This window comes from Lethenteron reissneri, chromosome 41 (assembly GCF_015708825.2).
Source record: "Lethenteron reissneri isolate LAM-NWPU_2019-01 chromosome 41, ASM1570882v1, whole genome shotgun sequence".
Taxonomy (NCBI): Eukaryota; Metazoa; Chordata; class Hyperoartia; order Petromyzontiformes; family Petromyzontidae; genus Lethenteron; species Lethenteron reissneri.
In genome coordinates, this window is record NC_083819.1 from 1,965,012 (window position 1) to 1,992,995 (window position 27,984).

At 48.0% G+C, this 27,984-nt stretch overlaps 1 protein-coding gene across 1 annotated transcript; it reads right to left on the minus strand.

The window, feature by feature from the left end:
* Positions 1 to 40: 40 nt before the first annotated feature.
* On the minus strand, positions 41 to 27,654 carry LOC133352600 (F-box/WD repeat-containing protein 7-like). Its single transcript, XM_061568344.1, has 12 exons — positions 27,465 to 27,654; positions 25,570 to 25,748; positions 24,037 to 24,125; positions 22,663 to 22,854; positions 17,367 to 17,485; positions 16,765 to 16,916; positions 12,905 to 12,977; positions 11,859 to 11,970; positions 8,647 to 8,771; positions 7,073 to 7,148; positions 3,108 to 3,223; positions 41 to 2,112 (listed from the first exon to the last, which is right to left on the minus strand). The coding sequence occupies exons 1-12, from the start codon at positions 27,591 to 27,593 to the stop codon at positions 1,984 to 1,986; spliced, it is 1,491 nt and encodes a 496-aa protein (XP_061424328.1). The 5' UTR covers positions 27,594 to 27,654; the 3' UTR covers positions 41 to 1,983.
* Between the last annotated feature and the right edge of the window lie 330 nt (positions 27,655 to 27,984).

Sequence of the window (27,984 nt, forward strand, 5' to 3'; positions counted from 1 at the left end):
AACTGTACGGTGGTCTGAGAGAAGATACGGGCAGACAAGATCGTGATGAGGCATTTATTGGCTTTATAAAACCATAATCAGCTTACGTTGTTTTTTCGGTTTTTGATTATAAACATATGAAGATGAGATAAGGGAGATACAACCAAGACAGGAATGTGAGATGTGCATTGCTTTTCTTGCATTCGAATTAACGTCGACATTTATTGGGAGTCGAATTCGAGGTGTTCTTTGATGGATCGTTCTTTCTTTATTCGTGAATCCGGGGGCCCCATTGAGCCACTTGGATGCCCGAGCCAATGTTTGCCGCAGTTTCCCCAGTGCTGTGCCACCGATGCGAGTTGCTCCCTCCCAGAGGCGCTGCTGTACATAGAGATGAGTGCTGGCAAAAAAAACCCAACAACTACCACCGAGATGCGCAGACAGATCGAGGGACGCCCACTGCGTGTGTGTGTCTGTGTTACCGCGCGTTTAACTCCTTTCACACACCGTAACGTGGCCAAATCGTGCTAACCGGAGGTCTTTCAAAACAGCTGCCGACTGACTTAATTCTGATTCACCGACAAACCGCTGAGAACGCGAACGCTCCTGCGTGATTTTTTTAAACGTAGAACCCAGGGGGGGGGGGCTTAATTTCAGCTCGAGTTATCTGGGGTTGGTGTCTGGAAAATATCCCACGAAAAACGAATCCCTCGTGCAGCTGTCGTTTAGGATCTAATTGTTGGATAAAAAATATATATAATTCATCATTGCGGTTGCCAATGTTCGTATTTAATGAACTTTGCTCAAATGTTAATCGTGTGTGCATGTAAAAAGGTGAAGGTGCGGCCCTGCAATTCCTTGCTCAACCCACTGCCGGTGGAAGGACCTCCGCCAGAGCGACCTCTGGAGGGCATTTGGCCTACTCTTCCACGCTGACTACACGTGTTGGAATAGGTGGACGTACCCACACTTTACCCCACCGCACGCGACCTGCTGTGGCGTAAACCCGTTTATACTGCTGGGTGGACGGTGTCGGAGGAAATCAAGAATCTTGTCCATATTTGAACTGCTGCAACAGAAGATGGAATTGAACCGGCGTCCTCTGGATTGCAAGTACACTACGGTGTCCTGACCCATCACACCGCTGTGGCAGCGTCCTGTGTCTGAAATCAATGTATGGATTGTAGATGTAAACAGGGTTGTATAATCTTCTTGGTTCTTTCGGTAAAGTCACGTAGAAGGGAAGTAATAAAATAATAAAAATAAAACATAATAATGTATGTCAATGGAAAACAAGGGTGTATCATTTATGTGAGAATGGTTAACAGCTTGATTTACATCATTGCAGGACTTGAGCCGTATATTGAAGTCATCATATCCAGTGACCGTTGCGGTTAATCATCAGTCAATTACATGTTTCACAAACATATTCAGTGGAATGTAATGTAAACATTTTCCAAGATGATATCCTTATTGATTTTATTCATTGCAAAAAAACTAAAATAAAACGCGCATTAAAGGCACTTTGATGAGGGTTTCAGCAGCAGTTAATAAGTTGCCCGTTTAACAATTATTTCAAACGCAGTACAACCAAAAACAGTGTTGGGGCTTCTGGGTTGAATGACATAAGCTACGAATATGAGGTCAGAATGCTGGCAGACAAGTTGCTGGCTTTTGCGAAGCAAAACACACACACTCTCCTCCTCCGTATCAGTGACCACTTGCCTACCGCTCCGTGTCTCTGCAGGGGAACGGTTAAGTCCGGTGGGCGTAGCGTGCTTGGCACGGGCCCTGGTGCAAGAAATGAAATGCAATGTGGTGCTGCGTCCAATTTTGATCTTCGTAACCCGGCGCCCGGACTCCTCCAGGCCTGGCAGACCCTGGCGCGGTTGCAACGTCCGCGCGCTCGATAGCCGCACCATCGGTTTGTCACGGCGCTCGTGGGCGTGGGTGCTCGAGGCTGGAACCGGCCTCCTCCCTTTCGACTCGGCTCTGACGAGACGCTCACCAGTAGGTGAGGAGGGTGAGCGTGCCTGGCGCTTCTGGGGAGGCTATCACCACGGCGGTTTCGCTCACCCACATGCGGTGGAGCAGCGACGGGTTCCTGTGCACCACGTTCAGCAGGCGGCCATTCTGTGAACCGAGACAAGCGGTACGTACGGTGATGATTCAGGTTTCGCCAACGTGCACGATCCACCAAGCCTCGCCTGTCAAGTGCTGGCGAACGGGGCGCTTGCCACCGTGTCTGGCTCAAATGCAAAGATCCTCAGTTCATCCGCAAAAGCGCTCACTGTGGGCACCCATGAAATATCGCCTCGAACGAGAGGGGTAGGAATGCCGTGTGGGTGTAGCCTGGTTGTACGGGTGTTGTTATGGGTGTTAGTGCGAGGAAAGCGATGGGGTCCACGTGTCCATTAGCCCCTCTTCGTAGCCCTGTGGCCTGACCCCTCCAGCCAGAGCAGTTGCACCGCCTGCACACTCGAAAGCGCCCTGAGAAAGATTGTTTCAGGGCACTTTATGAATGTAAATTATGAAATTATGATAATAAAATTTTTAATTATTGCAACACTACTGGAGACATGTGCATTACCATGCAATCATGATGATAATGATGATCAGGGCGTGTATTTACAGGTGTTCTCTTTAACATGCCTCGGCAATAAAAAAAAAATGCTTTACACCACATCGCCATCTCAACCATTACAATCACCCTGTGCAGAGTAGCCGAGGGGACCCCGAGTGGCAGCTGTCCCAGTGTGGCACAGGTTGTACGTAGGTTGCACGCAGCACCGGTCCGTCAGTATGAATCTACGTTGCTATTGTTTTTACTGCCAATTAAGTAATTTGCGAGTAATTTATCAAAATGTCACGACCAACGTCGTGACCCATAACGCCCTGCACGAACGGCCCAGCCGTGGAATCTCGTGGGATCTTTAACGTCCACCATGTCCCCCCCCTTCACTCGGCCGTGTCGCATCGAACGTGCGCTGCTGTTTGCGGATTTCATGTTCCGCCCTTCGTTCAGTAAACCAGCGCTTTGTATCAGACTCTTGTTGAAGTGTAACAACAATCTTTTAAATGTCCACTATGAAGCAGACGTCACATAGTATTTGACACGTGGCTCTCACCTTCACGTCCCAGACGACGATCTTCTTGCGGTTGCCGCCACTGACGAGCCGGTCACGGAGGAGGTGCAGGCACAGCACCACCCCCACGTGCTCGCGCAGAGTGAAGAGGCAGCGCCCTGCGCGCAGACGCGTCACGCGCCCGGTTGTCACGCTCGCGGTCGTCAGCACCAGCACCAGCAATACCAGACAGCGGCAGTAACGCCGTCAGCGATACCGACAGCAGAGGCGGCACCAAAAATGCCAACAGCAGCAACGGCAAGAATAATACCAGAATAATAATAGCAGCAGCAACAAGAATACCAGAATAAACACATTCATGCGGAGGGAGCTGGTAGGAACGTTGGGTTGCTCGGTCAATGGCCAGGGTCAACGGCGGCGTGGTGTATTCTGCAAATATGCCCGACTGTGAGGGCGGGCACAAGCCGGCGTGAGTAGGTTAAACATTGAGTTTTATAAGGGCACCACGGCGTGACCAGCCCCACCCTCCCCACCCTACCCCACCCCTCCCAGCCCCTCCCCACCCTCCCCTCCCAGTCCCACCCTCCCCACCCAGCCCCTCCCCACCCTCCCCTCCCCACCATACCCCTCCACACCCTCCCCTCCCCACCTAGCCCCTCCCTCCCCACCCAGCCCCTCCCTGCACGACAGACACAATAATCCCCTGTGGGCTGGTGTAACCAGGAGGTTCCTACCAGTATAATAATAATAGCAGCAGCGGCAAGATCAGCCAGTGGCTCCCTTTATAAATTGTCTCATTGGTGTCATGCTATGAAACAAATGTACTGTGTTTCTTCTTCTTGGTTCTTTCGGTAAAGTCACGTAGAAGGGAAATAATAAAATAATAAAAATATAACATAATGAGATGAATCCCTGCAGTCACGAAAGCTTTAAATCGAAATGTACTGTGTTTCTGTTATGAACTCTCACGGCGAGCAGTGCACCACCCTGTGTTGGAGCACAACTCGGGTGTATGAGATAAGAAGGCTCCTTCTGAAGTCACTTTCATTGACCTCTTAATCTCGTCACGTGCCAGTGAAGCCAACATTTTCAATTCTCATAGCTGGACCCAGCCAACATCACGTATAACATGACGGATACTTTTTTTTAGAATTCATCGCTGACCATGCTGACACTGTCAGCTCACCCCACGTGAGAACCTCGTTTCGTTGTAGGCGGCTCCCAGGATTTCGACCCAGGAACCCAGCGGTGCCAGCTCGGTGCTCTGACGTGCCCAACTCACATGACTGCCTCCTGTCAGTGGGGTTCCCAATGGGTATGGCCACCTTCTGCTAGAAATAAAAAAATACCCTCGAAATAGCCAGAGTTGACATCTACCTGGCACATTTCTTCATGTTTCCAGACGTGGTTATCGTAACTTTGGCACGCCGAGTACACACATTGCGTGTCTGCCAGCTATCTCATTCAGTTAACCCAGGGGTCGGCAACCAAAATATATATTTTTTTTAATATTTCAAGAGCCGCAATGAATATGAATACCAGACGGTGGTTGTGCATAAATAACGTCACCAAGAAGTCCTTAAAGAGCCGCTCGCGGCGCTGGATCCGCGGGTTGCCAACGACCTCTGAGCTAGCTCAAAAGCACCTGGGTCTGCCGCGTGGCCTCCTGCCAGCCGGCCTTCGACATTTCACGTGGCCTCAAAGCCTGGGGGAGGCGCTGTGGTGTTGTCACCGCTACTTAAGTGGCGAACGGCGGCGGTGGCGAGCGTTGGAAACGCGTCCGTGGCTTTGCTGCAGGCAACAAGGTGGTGATGCCACACGCTATCGAGTCTCGCGCGGGCAAATCCCAGCACGTCCGTGTTCTCAGTGGCTCCACCTGAAAAAATAACTCCCGCATTGGTGGCGCTACCCCCATTAAAACAAAAACCCAAATCCTGTTGAGGTGACAGAAGACAAACTGATAGTGGAGATGGAGACCAAAAAACGATGATAGAAATGAAGTGACTCGTTATGTTAATAAGATTTGTGTTTTAGAAGATGTGAATTTTAGATTATAAATTTTAAGGACTCTGGGTGTCCCTCGCACTACCTGGGGCCCTACGCCCAGCACCTCTCGTGCTCTCCATCCACATTGGTTATTGAAGAAGTTTCTCTGTGTGCCTATGTATGTGTCTCTCTCCATGTATCTCTGTGATATCTGTCTCTACTTATATGTCTGTCTATATGTCTCTGGTTCTGTGTTTTATCTCTCTCTCAAATTTAGCATTCTCAGGAAGAACGTAATCAACCAGGTAGGGTGTTGACTGTTATGTTATCCGACTCTCTGTTGTATTACATTACATTTCTAAGTATACTAGATTTGTGTTTCTATTTCATTTATACCTGATGATGATTGCTTGTGTTGCAATCGAAACGTCGTAAGCTAGTATTTAATTTATTATTTTCTCTTTGTATGTGACTTTACCGAAAGAACCAACGAGTATTGAAGAAGCATAATTAATTCAGCACAGCGCCTAGCGATGTCTGCCAGAGAGACTGCTCTTGAGGTCCGTTGGCATTTCTTTTCTTTATAAATGAGTTTAATTCCGTCGCTCCCTGTGTTCCGTTTCTCCAAATAAGCACTGAGATTAGCAGTGGAATAGCGGTGTTCTCATGGAATAATAATAATAATGTACAGACCCATCGTCAATCCACTTCTGAATGAAAGCCTCTCCGTGTCATGATGATTATGGTGGTTGTTGACTCATACTTCACTGCGCTGATCAGTGAGTAAAAAGGAGGCCCAGGACCATATCACTGATGTTCGCCTTTGGCCAGGTGTCAAACTCAGATCACCGATTTTATAACGCAGGACGCATAACCACAATGCCACCGCTCCACTCAAAATGTTTTAAGCAGCTCGATGCATGAAGCAGCTCGTGTAAAACACAAATTAATTGTTGTTATTGCCTTATACAGCTGACCACTGGTACGAGGCTCAGTGAGCAAACTGTGATTGGCACAGCAGCATATGTGGCTCAAGTGCAATGGAGTGAGTGATTCTAGAGTAGAATGTAATCGCACATGCCTAGACTTAAAAGTGTGTGTGCTCCAACCTCTTACAATACACTCCCACCTCTTCAAATACATCTGGCCAGTGTGGGAGAGGAGGCCAAATGACCCTCTAGTCTACAGGGAGGTCATCTCTGGAGCTCCCTCTAGTGGAGGCCCTTCCGCCAGCAGCGTCGTGAGCCAGACAATGCAGGGCTGCACCTTTCACTTTTTAATTTACGTTACCATTATATTCTTGGTTCTGTCCGTAAAGTCACGTAGAAGTGAAATAATAAAATAATAAACGTCGTGAGAAATTTGCATTATTATTTTATTATTTCCCTTCTAAGTGACTTTACCGAAAGAACCAATAACATGAATCCCTGCAGTCACGAAAGCTTTAAATCGAAATTTACGTTACCATTCTTACACGCTTATAATTGTGACAATTCATTGAATCGTGAGAGGGATGAATCACGGACTGCTCGCTGCACGACGCCCGCCATCTCCTCCATGCCGCGTTGGAAGCGCAAAGATGAGACGCTGCGCCGCCGACACTTTTGGGGACGTCGCCTTCGCCGTGGCGCCTGTTTGATGTCGACCTGCAACCCCTACAGTCGTAGCGGCTGCTGATCACAACGAGGCAGCGACGCGGCCAAATGAATAAAACACAAAAAGGTCACGGCAGGGAGGCCCCTCGGCCTTTTCCGTTTGACCGTCTTCGTGATGAAGGCTCGTCTGATGAGGTTTGACTGACACGCGTTAATTTGTTTGGCCCTTTTCATCCAGAGGCGTATGATGTGAAATAAAGCAGCCGGGTGACTTTTTTTCTTTCGAATGCAGACAGATGTTGTTGTTGTGGTTAACGCATCGTTATCACCGCCATCATCATCATAGCGTCGTTTTGCAAATGGATGAAGTGTTAACGCAGAGTGGCGATTTGGGCGGCTTTTGTTGCCGTGTGTGCAGGTACAGACCTTGAAAATTCCACACCCGGACGGAGCTGTCGGCAGATCCGGAACAGATGACATTTTCATTGTAGGCGACGCAGTACTGTGAAAAACCAAGAGGCACACGTGACTTTGAAATTCTGATTAAAGTCCAGAAGCACGACCGTGAATTTTGCATGCCTGGCCACCAAACGAGCGGTTCTTTGAAATGGTAATGTCCTCATTTATTCCACCCAATGTTACTGCAAAGGTAAAGGGGCAGGCCTGCAAACACCACACGCCGCCTGCCAATCGGCTGCTAGGCATGTAACGATGCAGTCGATAAATAAAATATTTTCATGCTCGCGTTACACGTACCGAAGTGTGTTCGTGTTCACGCTTGATTACTAACCCAAAACGTACCAATTAGATGCCTACCAGGCACCCAACAATACATCGGGCTCAATCCTTGCACTCGCCATACATATGCATCAATTTGTTTGCTGGAGAACAAATGATGTTATGATTTATGCCGAATATATGGAAATTAATGTGGAAGAATAGGTTGCAATAGGGTATAGAAGAGGCCCTCTAGAGCTCCCTCTAGTGGAGACCCTTCTTCCAGCAGTGGCGTGAGCTTACAGTTGCAGGGATATGATACTCCGCAGGTCTCTCTTGCAGAGCGGCCTATGGCTGAGTGTTACTCAGCCGCGTTTCCAAATAGAACTGAACTGTTAATCAAATCGCCAGGGCAGGGTGTGTGTGTGTGTGTGTGAATCAATACAAGTCTGCTTCATGAACAAACAGCTTTGTATCCATGGCACACACCACGGGAAGGAAAAGTCAGAGTCAAGGATGTTATGAATGGGCAAAGGGGACGGGAGAGGGAAGAGAGAAGAGAAAGAATGGGAAATGAGATGAAACGGATGGAAAAAGAACAGAAAAAAACTGGAGCAAAGGTCAGAAAATATGGGGACAGGGAGAGGCTGCACAAGGACATCTACGCTGCACGGTGCAGCGTCTCGATTTAAAGCTTTCGTGACTGCAGGGATTCATCTTCTTGGTTCTTTCGGTAAAGTCACGTAGAAGGAAAATAATAAAATAATAAAAATAAAACATAATCAAATAATTCTCACGACGTTTTGGCCACAACGCAAGCAGCCGTCTTCAGGTGGAGAACAGGTCTGAAGACGGCTGCTTGCGTTGTGGCCAAAACGTCGTGAGAATTATTTTATTATGTTTTAGTTTTATTATTTTATTATTTTCCTTCTACATGACTTTACCGAAAGAACCAAGAAGGTGCAGCGTCTGTTTTCACAGCGGGCGGTGGGGAGAGGGGAAGGGATTGAGAGTGGGGATAGCCACACCAGAGGTCGCAACCGGGTACCCGATACCCGTACCCTACCCGATACCCGGTTACCCGGGTACGGGTAGCTGTTTGTGACCCTGGTGCGGCCGGGTACGGGTACCCATTTGCGACTCTGGTGCGGCCGGGTACGGGTAAGGAATCAAAACCCGTTTGCGACCTCTGAGCCACACATCTCAGCTGATATACGGGAGGCTTGAGCCGTTTAGGATATGAGAGATGAGCTCATCTGTGCCACACCGACGCCGCCGCTCACCACCTCCTCCGTGTGTCCCGTGCACGTGGCCAGGCGCTCCCCACTCGCGGTGCTCCACACCACAACGAGGCCATCGCCCCCGCCGCTCACCACGCGTGCCACGTCGAACTGGCAGCAGTACACCGCTGCGGACAGGCGCAGCAGCGCAGTCTTTTCATAATATTCAACACGGAGGCTTTCCCGACCAATGTTATCCGTAACAAAGAGTTTTTTTGGGTTAGATTGCGTAAATATGAATATGTCGTTAAACCTGCCACCACCCGACGCAGCCAAAAAAAATGCTTTTTATTATACATTTTTAAAATAATTTTTACTTAAAACTTTCGTGACTGCAGGAATTCATATTCAATGGTTCTTTCGGTAAAGTCACGTAGATAGAAAATAAAAGAAAAAAATATAAATTATTTCTAAAAAAATATTAAAACCAAAAAACTCACGACGTTTCGATGCTGTTCGGCCCCTATTCCCAGTCCCTGCATGTCTCAAGCGTGTTGGCCCTGGCTTAAGCGAGCCGGCTCAACGAAGCCACGCTCAACCTTGAGCCGGCTCTGAGCATGGTCCCCAGCCAGACTCAGGATTTCCGTGAGCTGAGAGTGAGCGAGCCGTGGCTGAGCCACCGCTCGCTCACGTATCTCTGAAAGCAACTGGGCGGCTCAGGACTGAGCCGAGCCAGAGCCGAGCCACGACTGGGAATACGGCCCTGTTAGAGCCAACCTACAGGGTGCAGTTTTGCTCTCGATGAAGACAAAACCCTATTGTGGGTTATTTATTTAAATGATTGTTCGTAATATTTCACTACATTTGGTATTTGCGCCATTCCCATAGGGCAAGGCCATCACGGAGGCGCTACGCTTCACAGACGAGTTTAGTTTGAGAGCAGGGGGCGATGTTGTTTTGTGGTTTTACCCAATTCATTAATTTTCCGAGTACAATAGAACCCCTCATAACGATCGCCGCCTGTTAACGACTAATCTCTTAACGACGGGCCTCCCTAGAACACAATGTGTTCGCTTACCGACCATTCCCCTGTTAACGACGGACTTAAGACGAACAAGCGACCGCCAATTTCGGCCAATCGGCGAGCTCCAAAGTGGTCTGATCAGGCCTCGGCCAATCAGCAACGTTCATTCATGAGCATTGGGGTATTGTTTAAATTTAGTGTCTGCAGCACTTTGAAGTTGAAACATAAACTCGCTTAACGACCAAATCACTTAACAGTTTCGTTAAACCAGTTACCGTTGATAAGAGGGCTTCTACCGTATTTCATTTTTTGGCACTAGCCTACTCATGATATATCATGGTATCTGAGCAGACAAGGGGCAATTCATGGTAAATACACCCACAACATTGAGGCCTCACCATGCTGTGTCAATCAAGGGGGTGTGTTGACCATATTTCACCATGTGGGTTGAAGAGGGTGCTCAAGAAAGGTTAAAATTTCACTCGCCACTGATGTTCGCCATGGCCAGGAATTGAACTCGGGATAGCAGGTTCAAAGCACAATGCGTGAACCACTGCGCCACCACTTTCCCAATATAGCCATGACATATACACTGCACACGACGTGAGATGTGTCATCTGCAGCAGTGGCCACACTATTTAATTCTGTTATGATAGCTTTGGAAAAAGGAACTCATGTGGATCCTATTGCCAATGTCTCACTGGAGTCATATACAGAGTGGTCTTGGTACCGAAGCCCAATGTTTAATATTTAACATCGCCCTGCTGTCATTTATTCATTTCTTTAGCATTTTTTGAAGTGGCAATTTTCTCCGACTCATATTATCAGGCTCAACGGAGGGGTTTCTGGCTCGGTGCCGTGCAAGATGACGTCAATGCTTTTTAACACCTGGGTTAGATGTGATCACATTCGGCCAAGAACTGCTACCCTGGGGATTGAATTTGAAATGCAACAGTTGGTGAGCCGAATTGTAATTGAGCTCAGAGGTATTATAAAACCCGGAATGTTGTTGTTCTTGTTGGGGTATTCTCTGGCGATTTAAATCAGCTACAACACAATGTGTGTGGGTCTATCCACTGCTGGATGAGGGCCTCCCCGCGCCGTATGGGTCGTGGTGATTAATCCGACCATACTTCATAGTGCTGGTCAGGGCGGGCTGGGGAACGTGGATATTCGTATGATCATATTGGCGGCACACCGGTGGTTGACGGTATATATTTTTTAAAAAGCTACATTTTCGCACTCAATCATTTATTTTCCCGCGATTTGCAAACCCGGTCAGAACATCTTGAGGTGTGGTGGTGCGAGTCAAAATCAGTTCTGGTGATGTCAAAGCAGCCGGAAGACAAATCTTTATATGAGCGGCTGAACACGAAGAAGCTTCAAAGTCTGTTGCCGTATAGCAGCACCCAGCCTGATGACGATTGGCTGGCTACGTGTTCCAAAGGCAGATTTGATTCTTCGCGCCTTAAACTTGGTCGAACGGTTCCTCCATTCAACGGACCAAAATCAACGGCCAATATTGACCATTTTTTCGCAAGTCTCAGTAGACTGAATAAACCTTTGAATCGTCAAACCTGTCGACAGGGTCAATTAAAGACTGATAAATAGATGTGCTGATTAAAAATTTATATTTTAGACTGTTTTATGAGGACCGGTGTGTTATGCTGCACCGGTGTACCACCAATACATCCATGTATACGGGAACATTGAATTACAGTACAACAATGGATTTTGCTGCAAGGCCCTCTGTTGATGTTACATTGCAAAAGTCCCGCAGCAGAGCATGCCAACCTGGCGTGCATGGTGGTCACCCAGCCTCATAACATTCTGGCTGGCTTACGCAAGATGTAAATGCATCATTACACGGATTACGAAAATGACTTGAGTCATACAAACCGACATGCCTTCACTTCCTCCGGAAAATATTGCAAAGCACGGCTTTAATGATGAACATTAGCTATTTATCGAGAACTTGAATTGTTGGGTGTGTTATTTAAATAATATTTTGTCAAGAAGTTAATAAATTGTATCGAATGAGCAACGACAATAACGATAAAAAATAGTATTCAGCAAAATGGGCGTTTCGATTACCGTGGAAGCCATATCAAACGACGTATCGTAGTTGTGGATGTATTATTGTCCTTCCCCGGCACCTCCGATTAGCACGGTTGGCTGCGTACGGTGCAAAAGAAGTCCAACATACACACATATCGCGGCGAGCCTAGCAGGTACACACATTCCAGCATACCTTCGGAGTGACCCCTGAGGATGGCCTGGCACACTCCGCGCTCCGTGTCCCACAGTCGCAGGCTACAGTCCCAGGAGGCGCTGAGGGCCAGGAGTCCACACTGATGAAGGGCCTGCAAGTGACGGGGCAGTGGGCGAAGCTCAGAGTTGTTCAGCCCAAGCAGCGTCCTCCCACACATTTGACCTTTCTCGTATTGTTTCACGTATGCTATTGCATTGGAAGTGTGACTCACGATGACACTACGCTCAATCATTTTCTACGGCCAATCTCGCTGTAGTTCGTTTACAGCCCCGTCTCTCGTCTATTGAAAAATGTATGGCCATTGGTATCAGGTTGAGTCTCCTTCTGAATTTTAAGTAGGTAACTAATTGACTCACTGCCAGATACATTTGTGCAATGCAGGGCCACGATTCGACGCGAGAAGCTATTTCGGTGTTTATCTACTCGTCTGTATTGTTTGTTGTTTTGTCTTGCTTGCATATTTTTGATCACTCCATTAGCCTACATGGAGCATTAAGATACAATTTACATCTAATTTTCATCAAACGATTGTTACGGTCGTGTTGACCTCATTGCAACAGGATTACCCAGAATGCAATGTGCCAGAAATGTTTGATAATTTTAGTTTACATACAAATTACTTCACAGGCAGTCCTCGACTTACGAGCACCCACAATTACGAACACCCGCACTTAAAGCAGGTTCCATCATTTTTTTTTAACATTGACTTAAAACACGACCTCGCACTTGCAAACTGAACCACGGAACTATTTTGTTCAGCGGAGCGATCCTCCGCGAGATGTAACGAGTCAGCCTCGCGCTGCGAGTGAGTGTTTGTGTGTGTGTGTGCGCGCACACATATGTGTGAGTGTGAAAGTGAGTGTGTGTGGAGCGGTTGTGTCGCGGTTAGCGCGCTGCGCTTCGAAAGCGGGGACCCAAGTTCAATTCCCACTCACGGCCAACACCGGCGATGATTATCTGAACCGGCATGGTGTTGGCCTTTTGGCTTTCGAGGCCAGCATGGGATGGTATGAGATGGCCCCCACCTGTATCTCGTCTTCATGCCCACGCAGAATGTGCAAGCACCTGCCGCCTTTGACCGCCCACACGCGCACGGTCCTACACGCACACGTGCACACACATGCATGATCTGTGTGTGTGTGGGCATTTTTTGTTAGTAGGGGAGCAGTAGTGTAAATGTGAGCGCGCTGCGCTACGAAACCCGGGGACCCGAGTTCGATTCCCGCTCATTGTCAACTCCAGTGACGATTATCTGAACCGGTCCTGGGTTTCCCCTAGCTCGACTCAGCCTCAAATGCATACCTGGTGCGGTGTGTAAACATCTCCACTAGAAAAACAAAGGCGTGGTGCTGGCCACCCACCTCCTCGTGTGCCGTGCTGGCCTTCATAGGTGCTCGTGAACAGCCCTTGCCCCGACAGCCTGTTAAGCCTATACTGGGCATCTTTGTATTTGTGTACCATCATTAATGTACGTGTGTCATCACTAATGGTTATCAAGCGAGATGTATTGTCGATTCCCAGGGCCGTGGTGGCTTTGGGGAGGAGTTCATCCAGCAGTGGATTAATTTTGGCTGACAATTAATTGAAGGAAAAATACAAAGATCCCCCTTTGTAGCGATCACCAGACTCATTGGTTAAGTGAACAGCGGTGCAGAAGTTGCACGCAACATTATGAACCTGGCTCACATCAAGTGGTGACCCTGGGCATCATCCAGAGCGACACAGCCTTACATTAGTACCCAGTGTTTGTAAGCATCCACACTGGGGAGACAAAGGCGGCTGGGCATGCACGGTCCTGACCGCACTACGCCCTCATGCGCCGTGCCAGCCTATACATAGGTGGGTGCTAACAGCACTTGCCCCAATAGTCTGTATAGGCTACACCAGGATCTTTGTCTTTTTTTTATCCCATCATTAACCGAAGCCTTAATACAGCGAATGGCTAAAACCTTTTGTTGTTGTCGAGGCTGATTTGCAATTTCTACTCTCGCGTCGAAACAAAGCTTCCTTCAGTAATTCTTATGAAATATTCACGGAGGAATCAGTGCCGTAGCGTTTCCAGCCTCAGCCTACCGGTAAGATAACATCTGAAGGAATGGATACACTTTTAACTCTAGATCATCGACAATGATAACTCTCTACAATTACATTATGAGACCTCCTTTGCCAGTAGCAAGATAGAGTAATAGGTTTTTACCGATTTACTTGGCAACAAAACTGACACCTTTATACAAAAAACCCCTATTACTACTAACTCTCTACAACTTTGCGAAGTCAGAAACGCCCCCCCCCCCCCCCCCCCAATCACAGCGTCCGTCCATTCTCCCCGTCTCCCCAGACACCACTCTGCCGCACCACCTTGCCAGTGGCCGCATCTTCACTCGTTCCGACCCAAAGTTCCCCGTCCTCCTCTCTCAGCGCGGCGCTTTGCAGGCACTTTCACGTCTCCTCCGAGGACCTCCGCAATCGGAAATACTGTCCCTTTTACGCACAAAAATATCCCACTCACACCCTAGTGCCCACCATTACAACATTCACCGTTTAATAATTTTTTAGACTCAGAGAGACTTCCTGAACATTCATGGTCAAGGAATCTCTCCTTAAGGTCAAGATGTCATCTAAACTGCCCATTCTCTCCTCGTCAAAAAAAACAAAGGCAGTCACCGCCTCGCGCGCTTTCAGATGCGCTTCTGCGGCCGTCTGGAACGCTCTTCCTTTGGATATTAGGAAGCCACTGGAACTGTGCACTTTTAAATCATCATCTAGATTAACAACTAATTTCTGTAGAACTGCGTTTTGTGTTTAGTTTGTTGTTCTTCCCCCGCACCTCCGATGAGCGCGGTTGGCTACGTACGGTGCAAAAGAAATTCAACATACGTAGGCATATACATTGCTGGTGCCTCTTTGTTCACCAGATAAACCCGTCCCGTTATCGTGGATCCCACAGTCTGCCCACCTGCTTTCACCCGGCCATGCCGTCAGGGGGCCCTGCTTGGGCAGGTTCTGGACACAGGGCATGGAGGTCTCTGCGAGGCGAACCTCCACCCTTGGGGTTTTAGTGACAACCCACACCGCCACTGTGGCACTGTGCAAAAAACATTGTCGCGCGTTGTCGTCGATGATGATGATGACTGTCCACTGATTCGGTTCAGCGGAGGTCTACGGTGATTTCACATGGTCGACGGGGACGCTATCGCATGGCTCGGCGATTTACGCACGCGCTGAATGAACCACGACTCGAACGAACGTTGCGAAGCTAACCGCATTTGGCGAAGTTTCCCTTCGTCATCGTAGCAGGCAGATTTCACCCACCGAGCTGTACCGAGAGTGTCTCGGCCCGGCCCGGGATTTGTTTTCCAACAGCCGTGGAAACGCAGCAGCAGGCCATCGGCAGTGCCGGCACGGTGCTTTGCAAATAAGCGTTGCGTTCCCTTTTAAGCCAACCTTGCCACGTGCATCAAAGGCGAATGCTTCTTTTGTGACTTTGACAGCTAAAACTTTGATGTTCAAGCGCAATTGCACTCGTCTGCCGAGTCTATCGTAGTCCCTGAGCAGCAGGGCAGGGGATTTGCCAGGCGAGTGAGTTTCAGTATCTTCATGCTGCGATGTACTCACGCCACGCTTCAGACTTTTTGTATTGCACCTATTTTAGGATGCATCTATTTATAAACACGTGGCACATTGTCTGTTTTTTGCTAAAAGAAAACATGGTGTTTTGTTTTTTTGTAAAGTGCGGTTACGCCGTGTGGTTCTCCGTTGCGGTGTCGTGTTGTACACCGTGCTGTTCGCTCCACGCACTGAGGAGGCTGCCAAAATGTGGAGCGAAACATTGGACACAATCTGGAATGACATGCGGTACGATCCCGAAAACACATCGGGGAGCTGTGAACAACGCTCGTGAGAGTGAAATGCCCTTTTAGGCCATTTTACTTTGGAACATATAATTTGGGTCTAATTAGTGTGTAATTGCAGTGGCATCTCAGGAATGAGGATTATTTTGAACGTCCTTTCCAATAGATTGTGTTTGTTTTGCAGTCTTTCCCAAAAGCCCACAGAGATATGGCCAATAGTTTTTCCTGAGCTGTGTGGTAAGTTTCATAGCAACTGGGTTACCGATAGTTTTGGAATTGTTGTGAATATGAGATGGAACAGACGGATGGACAGAGAGATATAGAAGTTCATGAGCATATAAGCGAGTAAGAAACACCGAGAAATGCATGCTTGAAGAGAAACATTTGAAATTGAGAACGTACGCAGGTAGGTGTATGACATCATTCAAACTTAAGCAAAGTAAGGCGGGCTTGGGCAGGACACGGGGCCGGAAGAAACGAATCTGACGCTCAAGGATCATGACGGAGGGGCAGCAAGTGAATAGCGGAACCCGTATACATCCACCGGGGGAGACGGAGCGACTAAATCAGTTCGTGGGCAGGTGCTGGCTGGATAATTACATCGGAGGATTGTGAGAGATGGCGGCGACTTGGCGAGGCCTTTATCCAGCAGTGGATTGAACAAGGCTACTGCTGTTACTGCTGATGATGATATTGATCAGGCCATCAGTAGTGGTGAGATGTTAACTACCCTTCCCGGTATACAGGAGGTTGTGGGTTCGATCCTCACCCGGATGCCCGTATATATGTGGACTTGGCATGTTCTGCCCGTGGTCGCGTGTATTTTTCTCCGGGTCCTCCGGTATTTTATCTCCACATTCAGAAACATGCGTTTAGAGTATTTGACTGCTACTATAAATACCCGCGTGATAAGCCACTTCGTTGAGCTATAATTTGTGGCCAGGTCGCTTCTGAAAAAAGAGCCACATAGCTCAGTGGACCATAGATGTTAAAATAAAAAAGATGGTTTTAGTTAACTGGTGCGCGTGCTTCACCTGTCCGCACTCGCGCTCAGAAGTCTCGCTCCGTCGTAGCAGAGGTGATCGACGGCGGCCGAGTGGCCCATGAGGGCGCGCGTGCACTCGCCCGTGGCTGCACTGAAGACGCGGATGAGGGAGTCGGAGCAGCCCGTGAGCACCACCCCGGCCTGCACACGCGACACGCACGCGTCACCGTACGTGCCACGCCGGAGGGCGTTGGGGACGCACGCATGCCGGGTGATCGAGGATCCCACCGCCACTGCCGCCATCCCAGCCACCGAGAAGCAGTCACCTTCCTTACAACTGGAAAATAAAAATAATCTCTGAATGCAAAAAATGGTGGGACAACATCGTGTCTGGTAGGGCAACCCGGATTCGAAGACAATATTTTCAGGCGTGCCAGCTCAATGCTCTGGCGACCTCCGAACCACGTGGCCACGCACCTCTCTGTTCCCACTGTTCTTATTAGCGCAGAGAGTACCGTCAAATCGTATTTATCTGAGCTAATGGGAGGAAGCGGTGGGTGGGTAGGAGTGGATGGCACAGATGACACCAGACCACAGACGATGCAAATGCACGCCTCGTGTGTATTTGACCGAGGGCGCAGCAGCGCTTACCCTGACCCGCACGGCGTTGACGGCGTCCGTGTGCCGGGCGAGCACGTGCGCGCACTCCGAGGTGGCCACACGCCACACGCGCGCCGTGCCGTCCACGCTGCCGCTCACCAGCCACTCGCCTGTGGGCCAACGCGGAGCAGCGGGCCACCAAGTACCCTCGTCGTCATCATCGTCGTCGTCGTCATCATCATCGTCGTCATTGTCGTCGTCGTCATAATCGTCATCATCGTCATAATCGTCGTCATCTACATCATCGTCGTCGTCATCGTCATCATCGTCGTCGTCATCATCGACGTCATCGTCATCACCGTCGTCATCATCGTCGTCGTCGTCATCATCGTTGTCATCCGCATCATCGTCGTCGTCATCTTCATCATCGTCATCGTCGTAATAATTGGAGGCGCACTTTTAAATCATCTAGATTTGAAACTCATTGCTATAGAACTGCTGTTGGTGTTTAGTTTGTTGTCCTTCCCCGATTATCATGGTTGGCTATGTAAGGTGCGAAAGAAGTTCAAAAACACATACATATATACATAGCTGGTACCGTGGTCGGCATCATCATCATCGTCGTCATCATAACCAGAGGCGCACAGGGGAAGGGGGGGGAATGGGCTATTTCCACCCCCCGACACCCCCCACCCTTCCACCCCCCATCCACCCCGCCCGCGAAAAATATATTTAGACAGCCGTCACATGTCATGCACATTTTTTTTTTTGAATAAAATTACTGATGAGTCTTGGCGTACATTTAATTTTAGATACACTTAATATTCTAGAAAGTGCTCTTAGTAGGACACCTAGTGTATTAAGGCAGCCGATGGCGCATGTGTGAGTGGTTTTGTCCATCGCTCCCGTCACTTAGATATCCGTGTGTTTTTTTTATACCAAACTGCATGAGTTTATTATTTTAGGCTGAGTTGACCTCGGGCAAAGCCAGGCCACAGTCAGATATCAATTGCCACTGGTGTTGGCCATTGCTAGACATTAGTCGGATCACATTACAAACAGTCCCTGGGTCTCGGAAGACCCGATTTACGGAAATACGACCTTACGAAAAAGCTCCCATAAATCATGTAAAAAAAAATTAATGCGTGGAAATGTTTGCGTTAGTTATGTAAGCGCAAGAAGTGCAGCGCGGCGAGGTTGAGGATGAATACCGTGGAGCATTACGCCTCACTCTAGCTTCACTAGGATGAAGGTAAATTTGAATTCATCTTGATTTTAGGACAATTGTTCAGTTTCCGACATACGGAAAATTCGGGTTACGGATCGTTCTTGGGAACCTAACCCGTCCGTAACCCGGGGACTGCCTGTATAGTCTGGGTTGGCCACCTGGGAAATGTGTGTGCGCACGGTACACAACATCCAGTATATCTCTCGTTATGGCTGTGGCTACGAGTCACGTGCCTCCCCCCAATCTATAATCGCGACCAAGAAAATATCTGGTGAGAAATTAAGTGTGGAGAGTGCAGTTATAATCGCTTACGAATGCACACATTTCCTATTTCCGAAGCTCAGACCTGCAGCCAATAATAAAATGCGATTTGGATTGGCATAGCGGCTAATGCGACTGCATCTCAAGACACTATCAAATCCCTGGTGAGCAAATGAAATGTTCAATTTCATGCATACAATAATAAAAAAATAATAAATATTCCCCTTTCTATAATTAGCCTCATACATGTTTTATTTGCAAAGTCAACTCAGAGTCAATTCCTGCTCCAATGAGCATTGAGGGAGTGCTCATCTTCCGTTTACAGCCCTGAGTCAGTGGGGGAAATTCCACATTCCTATGGCTGGGGGGGGGGGGGGGAGCTTATCCAGAGAATAACCACTTGACTTCCTCACATTTTATATAAACTAAGAGTCCCCCAATCCCCAACCTGCACTATATTAGCTCGCAACCTTCTGATTGTGAGCTGCTCGCTCTACCGCTGAGCTAGCGGACCGGCTCCGCTTTATTTGCAGAGACCTCGCTCAATATTCACTCGCACCCAAGGCTAGCAGCTGACAAACTCCCATCGTCATTCTCTCTCTCTCTCCATTTATGTTTTATTAATTTGTGTGGAACCGAAATAACAGCCTCTGCCGAGTGAAAACTGCACTCCTCCTCCCCCTGCAGAGATGACAGCCCCAGCGACCCTCACTGCAAGTTCACAAAATGTACCCCAAAGAAAATCATTGTGGGATCATTTTACAAAAGCGAGAAAAAAACAAGGAAGAAAAATGATGTGTGCATGGATTTTATGATACGACCTAATGTGTGCTTGTCTTCGGATGTGTTTAGTTTTGTTCGAGAACATACACCGGTTAATGACATTATTAAAACTGTTAATTAAAGTATGCATCTTCTTGGTTCTTTCGGTAAAGTCACGTAGAAGGGAAGTAATAAAATAATAAAAATAAAACATAATAAAACAATTCTCACGACGTTTCGGCCACAACGCAAGCAGCCGTCCTCAGGTGAAAACCAGGTCCGTCGAGGCGACAGAGTCTGAATGAAACAGCACACGGGCTTAGAGCATATATATAAGCTGGGCGCATTGACAAAGGAATTTGCATATCAACAGGAATTTAGCATATTTATGGGAAATGCAGGAATGTAATTAGTACTGCATATGCATGTGCATTATGCAGGATTAACAGCATCAAAGGGAGCTGCAGTTACTGCTGCTGCAGCAGTTGCTGCTGCTGCTGCAGTTTCTGCTGCTGCTGCAGTTGCTGCTGCTGCTGCACTTGCTGCTGCTGCTGCACTTGCTGCTGCTGCTGCAGTTGCTGCCTTATCCATTTTAATATAACACTATGTATTATTCTACCCACCCTAATGTGTATCATAATAATACATAGTGTTATATTAAAATGGATAAGGCAGCAACTGCAGCAGCAGCAGCAAGTGCAGCAGCAGCAGCAAGTGCAGCAGCAGCAGCAAGTGCAGCAGCAGCAGCAAGTGCAGCAGCAGCAGCAACTGCAGCAGCAGCAGCAACTGCAGCAGCAGCAGAAACTGCAGCAGCAGCAGCAACTTCTGCAGCAGCAGTAACTGCAGCTCCCTTTGATGCAGTTAATCCTGTATAATGCACATGCATATGCAGTACTAATTACATTCCTGCATTTCCCATAAATATGCTAAATTCCTGTTGATATGCAAATTCCTTTGTCAATGCGCCCAGCTTATATATATGCTCTAAGCCCGTGTGCTGTTTCATTCAGACTCTGTCGCCTCGACGGACCTGGTTTTCACCTGAGGACGGCTGCTTGCGTTGTGGCCGAAACGTCGTGAGAATTGTTTTATTATGTTTTATTTTTATTATTTTATTACTTCCCTTCTACGTGACTTTACCGAAAGAACCAAGAAGATGAATCCCTGCAGTCACGAAAGCTTTAAATCGAAATTTAAAGTATGCATGTTGAACTTTTTTGCCCCGTACGTAGCCAAGCGTGCCCACGTGGCGATGGGCAGGACATGCCGCTATAAGTGACGATGGCAACATTGATAGTGATGGCCGGTGGTCAGGACTCACGTCGGGAGTGGAAGCCAAAACTAGCTCTAATATCACTTGTCACCGATGTTAGCCATGACCGAGACTCAAACTCTGGTCACATGGGTTACTGTACCATTATATGTATTGTAATGTTTGATTTACATACATAGATTCATACAGTCCCACGTTAACTACCGTTTCACCTCTGTGCAAACGTCGCAGCGCCGGAATCGGGGACCGTTCTGATATGGTTATGCACGCGGTGCTCTTAGTGCACCGTGATTTCTGTTATCCGGTCCGTTTGCCGATTCGCCTCGGGACTCAGACTGACGCCTCACCGCCCGCTCACTCTCACAACTCACGCTTGTAATGCCTGAATTTAGCAGCTGCATCGCACATATTCCCGCATGCGCCCTGAATAAATGAGCATCACCACAGCTCGGGTTGCCTCCCCTTCATGTACAAACCCCACCCCCCCCCCCCTAAAAACAACGCCATATCATGGGCAGAAGAATAATGTCGAACAATTGTGGAAGAGGGAAGAATTACATATACAGTACGTGGTATTGTCATGAGCATTGTATTATTACACAACTGATAAACACCAGGAATTTTAATGACCTGGGAAAACGTAGACATTTCCCAGGGCAGCTACACTCAAAAAGGGAATGATCCTGTGGAAACCAGGATAAGTGTCAACCTTATGCACAACGCAATCAATAACGCTTGCACGCATGTTGTTTCCCCCTTCACTTTTCACGGATTTTTCCGCCAGGAATTTGATCTGTGCTTGTGACGACAGATGGCGTGCCATTTGAATCTCATTATGGGGCCGTTAGGGTTGTGACGTTTGCTATTTCCGTTCATCGTGATGACGCTTTGCTGAAGAGTTTATCAACTTGTTTTTACTAGATTTAATTGATAAGTTGGCATCATGCCATGACTTTTAAAAAAAATCACCATTTGGCATGTGCATCGCCCTGTGTCAGAGAAAGCCCTCCTCAGAAGATGACCTCCTGGAATTATTTCTAAAATAATCATCTCTATGCACACTATAATAACATTAACTTATAACACACACAGTATCCGTTGCTCTCGAAGAGACAGCATGACTCAGAGGCACGAGGAGGAACCACAGATAAGCTGGAAGGCAGCCATGCTGTGGTCAGCCGGTGCCAATGATTGCCCAAACTTTTGTGGTCCTCCACTGTTATATATGAAGGTCAATTAATGAGTGTTTATATGTAGGTGAAAAACGGGGAACCTAGACAACACTCTATCCCATACAGGCTTTATAGGTGAGGTCCACATTTGCTGTGCTGCCTTTTCCTCGCGAGCCTCATCGACGCCCACGGGATGTGAATTTCAAAAAATGTGTGTGATACGCCAACCCTCGCTGCCTCCACAGTGCTGGATTACAGGCCGCGTGCGTAGCCACCCGGTTAAATGAAACTAAAATATATCTACAAGCCAAAAAATATTGTATTTGACCAAGTAACGCCCACTGAGCTATTTAGTTATTTTTCAGAAGCAACTGTCCATGTGGATATTTACTTCAGCCAAATACTCTAAACGAATGTTTCTAAAGGTGAGGGGAAAAACCGGAGGACCCGGAGAAAACCCACGTGATCACAGGGAGAACATGCAAACTCCAAATATACAGGCGTCAAGGTTGGGATAGAACCCACGGCCTCCTGTATACCAGGCGAGGCAGGCAGAAATGTGCCAGAATGAGGTGCGTATTGCGAGTGACTGCCTAGTTGGGGGACTGCAGGCAGCGGCGATTTTGAGACGAGTTCAAGGGTCCATCTCACCGTCGCAGTCGAGGCACGTGACGCGGTCGCCGTGCCCTCGGAGTGCGCGCTCCACCACGTACCGCCCGCGCGCCCAGTTGGCGCTCAGGTGAGCGGCGCGCGCGTGCACGCGCTTCCAGTGGCACGTGGGCACGAGCGAGCTTCTCCCCGTGTCGCGGATGCTGTGGTCTGTGTACGCGGGGCTGGTGCGGGCTGCAGTCATCACCACCACCACAACCAGGGATTCAATTCAACCGCGTCTGTCCAGAGTCGGCGATTCGGAAATTATTTCTGCACCCTTGCGCACCACGTCCAGTATACTACTCGCTACGGCTGATCATCGTCTGATTATTATCATCATCCATTCACAATTTGAAGGTACATTTTGTCTGCATGTAAAACAATTGTTTTATTTAAGTCCATCATCATGTATTCTGGAATAATGTCACCACCGCAACCAGGGATTAATTTCACCCAGCTGTGTGCGGTTCGGTGACCCATAACATAATTTACATCTGGCGAACCACAGCCAGAATATATACCTCTCAATGTGGTTGTGACTACCAGTTAAGTAGCCTATTGGAGTCGCCAAATGACTGGGTGGGAAATTAAACCCTGACCACAACCATTGTCATGCATCATTAATCGTCAGTGTTGCCAGTGCCATTGTGACTGCCCTCTGTGGGTTTGTCAATACGCCCATTGTTGTTCTTCACCCGCACCTCCGATGAGCACGGTTGGATACGTACGGTGCGAAAGAAGTTCAACATAAATGCATCATATGTTTATCATTCTAAGATTCATTAAACAGATTTACATTTTCTTAGGTTTTTTCGGTAAAGTCACGTAGGTAAAAAATAATAGAAATAAAATAGTAAATGAAAATAAATGTCTCTTATTTTTTACCTACCTGACTTTACCGAAAAAACCTGAGAGTATGAATCCTTGCAGTCACGAAAGCTTCAAATCTAGATTTACATTTATCTCTGCACGTCAAAATATAAAATTGCTTTAGTTCATCAGCCAATGTGCCTTTCGGACTAGGCGAGGATTGCTGACCAGATGCTATTTCAAGATACGGCCCTGTTCAACGCAAAAGCAATGTGCATGTACACATACAGTCCTTTGTCAATCCACTGCTGGATGAGGGTCTCCCCTCACCATGTGGGTCATACTTTAACCACGCTGGTTTGTGCCGGTTGGTTGAAGCAGGGAACGTTGGCACGGGGACATAGAATCACGGTGCAACAATATATTGCTGCCCCATGCTGCCCATAAAATTGCTAGCGTGTGATTACTCACTGTTGCGGACCATTACGGATAGTAAAATTAAAAAAATTTGAAACCGTTTTTATTCCGTGGGCTCATGGAGGCTGTGGGTGTGTCTGTGTGCACCTGTAGCTGAGCAGTGGGAGCGTTGGGTCTCAACGAGGAGTTGATCCGTGCCAAGGTGGAGCCATCCCCGTGCCGCACACAGCCTCTTCCTGTGTGGAGCAACACAGTAGTAACACGGACGTGGGAGTACGGAAGTACCCTACACCACCGAATTCTGCTGGTGGAAATCCATCCAACGACTGTCCAGAATGAATCCTGTTTAGCTACCGAGATATGATGAGATCGAGTGCATTCCACGTGATTCAGCCGTAGGTAGACGGCACAGTAGGTGTAAATAATTCATCCATCCAGCCCTGCAGCATCACATTGGATGCCCATCACATTCAAGATCAACGGTAAGATGGAACCTCCCAACCCAACCCAAACATATATTTATTCTATGGGTCTATCGGTAAAGCCACGGAGATAGAAAAATAATAAAAAAAAAACATCACGACTTTTCGATCGCAACACAAGCAATCGTCTTCAGGTGAGATTGCTGGTGTTGCGATCGAAACGTCGTGATATTTTTAAATTATTTTTCTATCTACGTGGCTTTACCAAAAGACACATAGAATATGTATTGCTGCAGTCAAGAAAGCTTTAAGTCAAGATCAAACGTATATTATATAGAATTAACATGGGCAGGATGTAAATGTACAACATAGAGTAACAGCAGAGTTGGGCGAGATCACCGAGCAAATGGGCACACACTCGACACAGCTTATATGGCCCCTCCAATCGGCCAGAAAATGATTTAAGTTGAGTGTGTAGTGGCCCTATTCTCGATTTGGGTTCGAATAGGAGTGTCACTTGACATTGATTAAACTGACTTTTTAAGTGGAGCAAGTTTATGGTCTCAGCCTAGTAACCAATGTCTGCACAAAAACGAATTGCCTTAAATTTGGCGTTTCACTTCATATCAGCCGTGAGAATTCAACAATTTTGTTTGACTGCTAAGCAGCAGGCTTTGTGGAAAGTCCTCGCCCTGTGTGGACAAAAGGTCACTTGAAGGTTTCTTAGAGGTAGTTCTATTACACCTGCTTCCGTGGGCGATTCTCAACAGACAGCACAAATGGAATCAAATTGGTCCAAAAAATATCAGTACCATTTGGTGAAACGGCACAACTTAGTGGAAAATATAAAGTATTTGGGTAAAGTAGGTTGCTTCACAAACAGTGGAATGTCCACTACAGGTCTGGTTGCCACCTGTCAGAGCCTTCCCAGAATGTGTCCCCTTTTGCTCTCCTGGGGAATCTGTAAATGTCCCTGGGTCATTAAAATTCTAGATTTCTTTGTCAATTGCATTATAACGGACCTCTTCCGGTTGTTTTGAGATACAGATCTGTATTCTTATGCCTGTGATGTGTCCCAGTATTTGTACCTCATGAACAGACATTCGCCATGGATACTCGTTTGACCGCTTGGACATGGGAAACACATTCACTTTGAGCTTTGCCTGGTTGACCCAAGACATCTGGAGTTGTGGACCTGGCTGCATCTAAAAGTCTCGCTCTTTACCTGGGAAGGATGGGGAGGGAGTGTAGAACCCACCAGAGAACGTCGCTGTTGGCCCGCTCTCTCCACACGCGGCTGCAGAGGGCCACGTGGCACAGATCGGAGGGTCCAAGCAGCGCCAGGACCCGTTCGGCCAGCTCGGCGGGCAGCAAGCGGACTGGGTCGACCAGGAGCAGCAGTCGGAGCGAAGCGAACGCCTCCCGCAGCTGCTGCGGCTATGTGGGACAGAGACGCGTGGCCTCCGCATCACTGGATATGATCGTGATGATGACGGCGACGATGTAATAATGATGGTAGGATGATAGAGTGAAGGTGTATGGAGCAGTGGTTGTGCAATAGGGGTGACAGTCGTTCAGTAATCCACGTATTTATTATTAGAATTTATTAGGATTTGAATTCGAGATGATTTGTTCGTACACCCCTTAGTTGCGTCAATCGATTATCTCGGGGCCCTCTTGAGCTACATGGGGCTCTGTGCTTTTGCTTGCTTTGCTTATAAGTTTAACATACACAGGCGTCAGGGTCGGAATCGAACCCACGACCTCCTGTATACCAGGCGAGGTAGTCAACATCTCGCCACTGTACACGTACACACACTAATTTATGTAGAACTGCTTTTTGTGTGTTTAGTTTGTTGTCCTTCCCCCACACCTCCGATTATCGCGTGGTGGACAACGTTACGGTGCGAAAGAAGTTCAACAAACAACGACCGCCGCTCGCCACTAAGTGGCGGTGACGTCCCCACGGCGCTTGTGCCAGGCTAGGTGCACCACTTTAAGGCCACGTGGAGTGTCGGACGCCCGCTGGCAGGTCAGGGGGCAGACCCAGCAGGTGCCATGGGTCGACTGACTGACTGAGATGACTGCTGGCCGATGCACCACCTGTGCCCCCCTATTACTGTGCAACACAAAGACAACAGTCCCCGCTACTACACACTGTAGGGGCAAGTGCTGTTAGATATACATACACACAGGCATACAGATATACATACAGATTTACATACAGATATACATGCACACACATACAGTACATACAGATATACATACACACATACAGACAGATATACATACACACACATACAGATATACATACACATACATACACACATACAGATATACATACAGACATACATGCACACACACACATACAGATTTACATACACACACATACAGATTTACATACAGATATACATGCACATACATACACACATACAGATATACATACAGACATACATGCACACACACACACATACAGATTTACATACACACACACATACAGATTAACATACATACATACATGCACACACATACAGTACATACAAATATACACACATATATACATACAGACATACAGATATACATACACACAGATATAAAGATAAAGATCCCCCATATAGCCTTAACAGACTGTAGGGGCAAGTGCTGTTAGCGAGCACCTATGAAGGCCAGAACGGTACACGAGGGGGTGGGTGGCCAGCACCACGCCCGACCGCCTTTGTCTCCCTAGTGGCGATATTTACACACCGCACCAGGTACTCATTTGAGGCTGAGTCAACACACAGACACACACACAGACACATACACACAGACACACACAGACACACACAGACACACACATACACAGACACACATACACACACACACACAGACATACACACAGACAGACAGACAGACACACATACACACACAGACACACACACAAACACACATACACAGACACACACATACACAGACACACACATACACACAGACACACATACACACAGACACACACAGACACACACACAAACACACATACACACACATACACAGACACACACATACACACAGACACACATACACACAGACACACACAGACACACACACACAGACACATACACACACACAGACATACACACCGACACACACACACCCCTAGCGCCTCTACCTCACCTGGCAGGTGAGGTAGAGGCGCGTGAGGGCGTCTCCCTGCCGCTTGGCAGGCAGCGACGAGAAGAGCGCCGCGATGTCGCGCAGCGTCTCGTCCACGCCACCCTGCTGCTGCTGCTCATGGGTCGTCATCTCTCCCTAGGCACAGGGCAGCGGGCACACCACCACCCACCACCACCAACAACCACCACCACCAACAACAACCACCACCACCTCCCGTGAGCGTCTCGATCCGTGTTGCCACGGCGACTCTGTGTGTGTGGGGAGCCCACGCGACGCGTCTCGTTCACCGCGTCGCACGAACAACGCTCGACTCACAAGTGGCGCACTTTGGCTCAAACGAGCACACGGTCTGCTCCAAAGGCGATGTACCCACAATGTAGGTTGCTTTGGTGGGAGAGGGGTGTGGGTGAGATCGCGTTAATATGAATGTGTCGTGAAACCTGCCACCACCCGACACAGTGGGTCTGTCACGTTAACAGAACGTGCCAATTAACGCGTTATCAGTACAGCAACAGCGGTG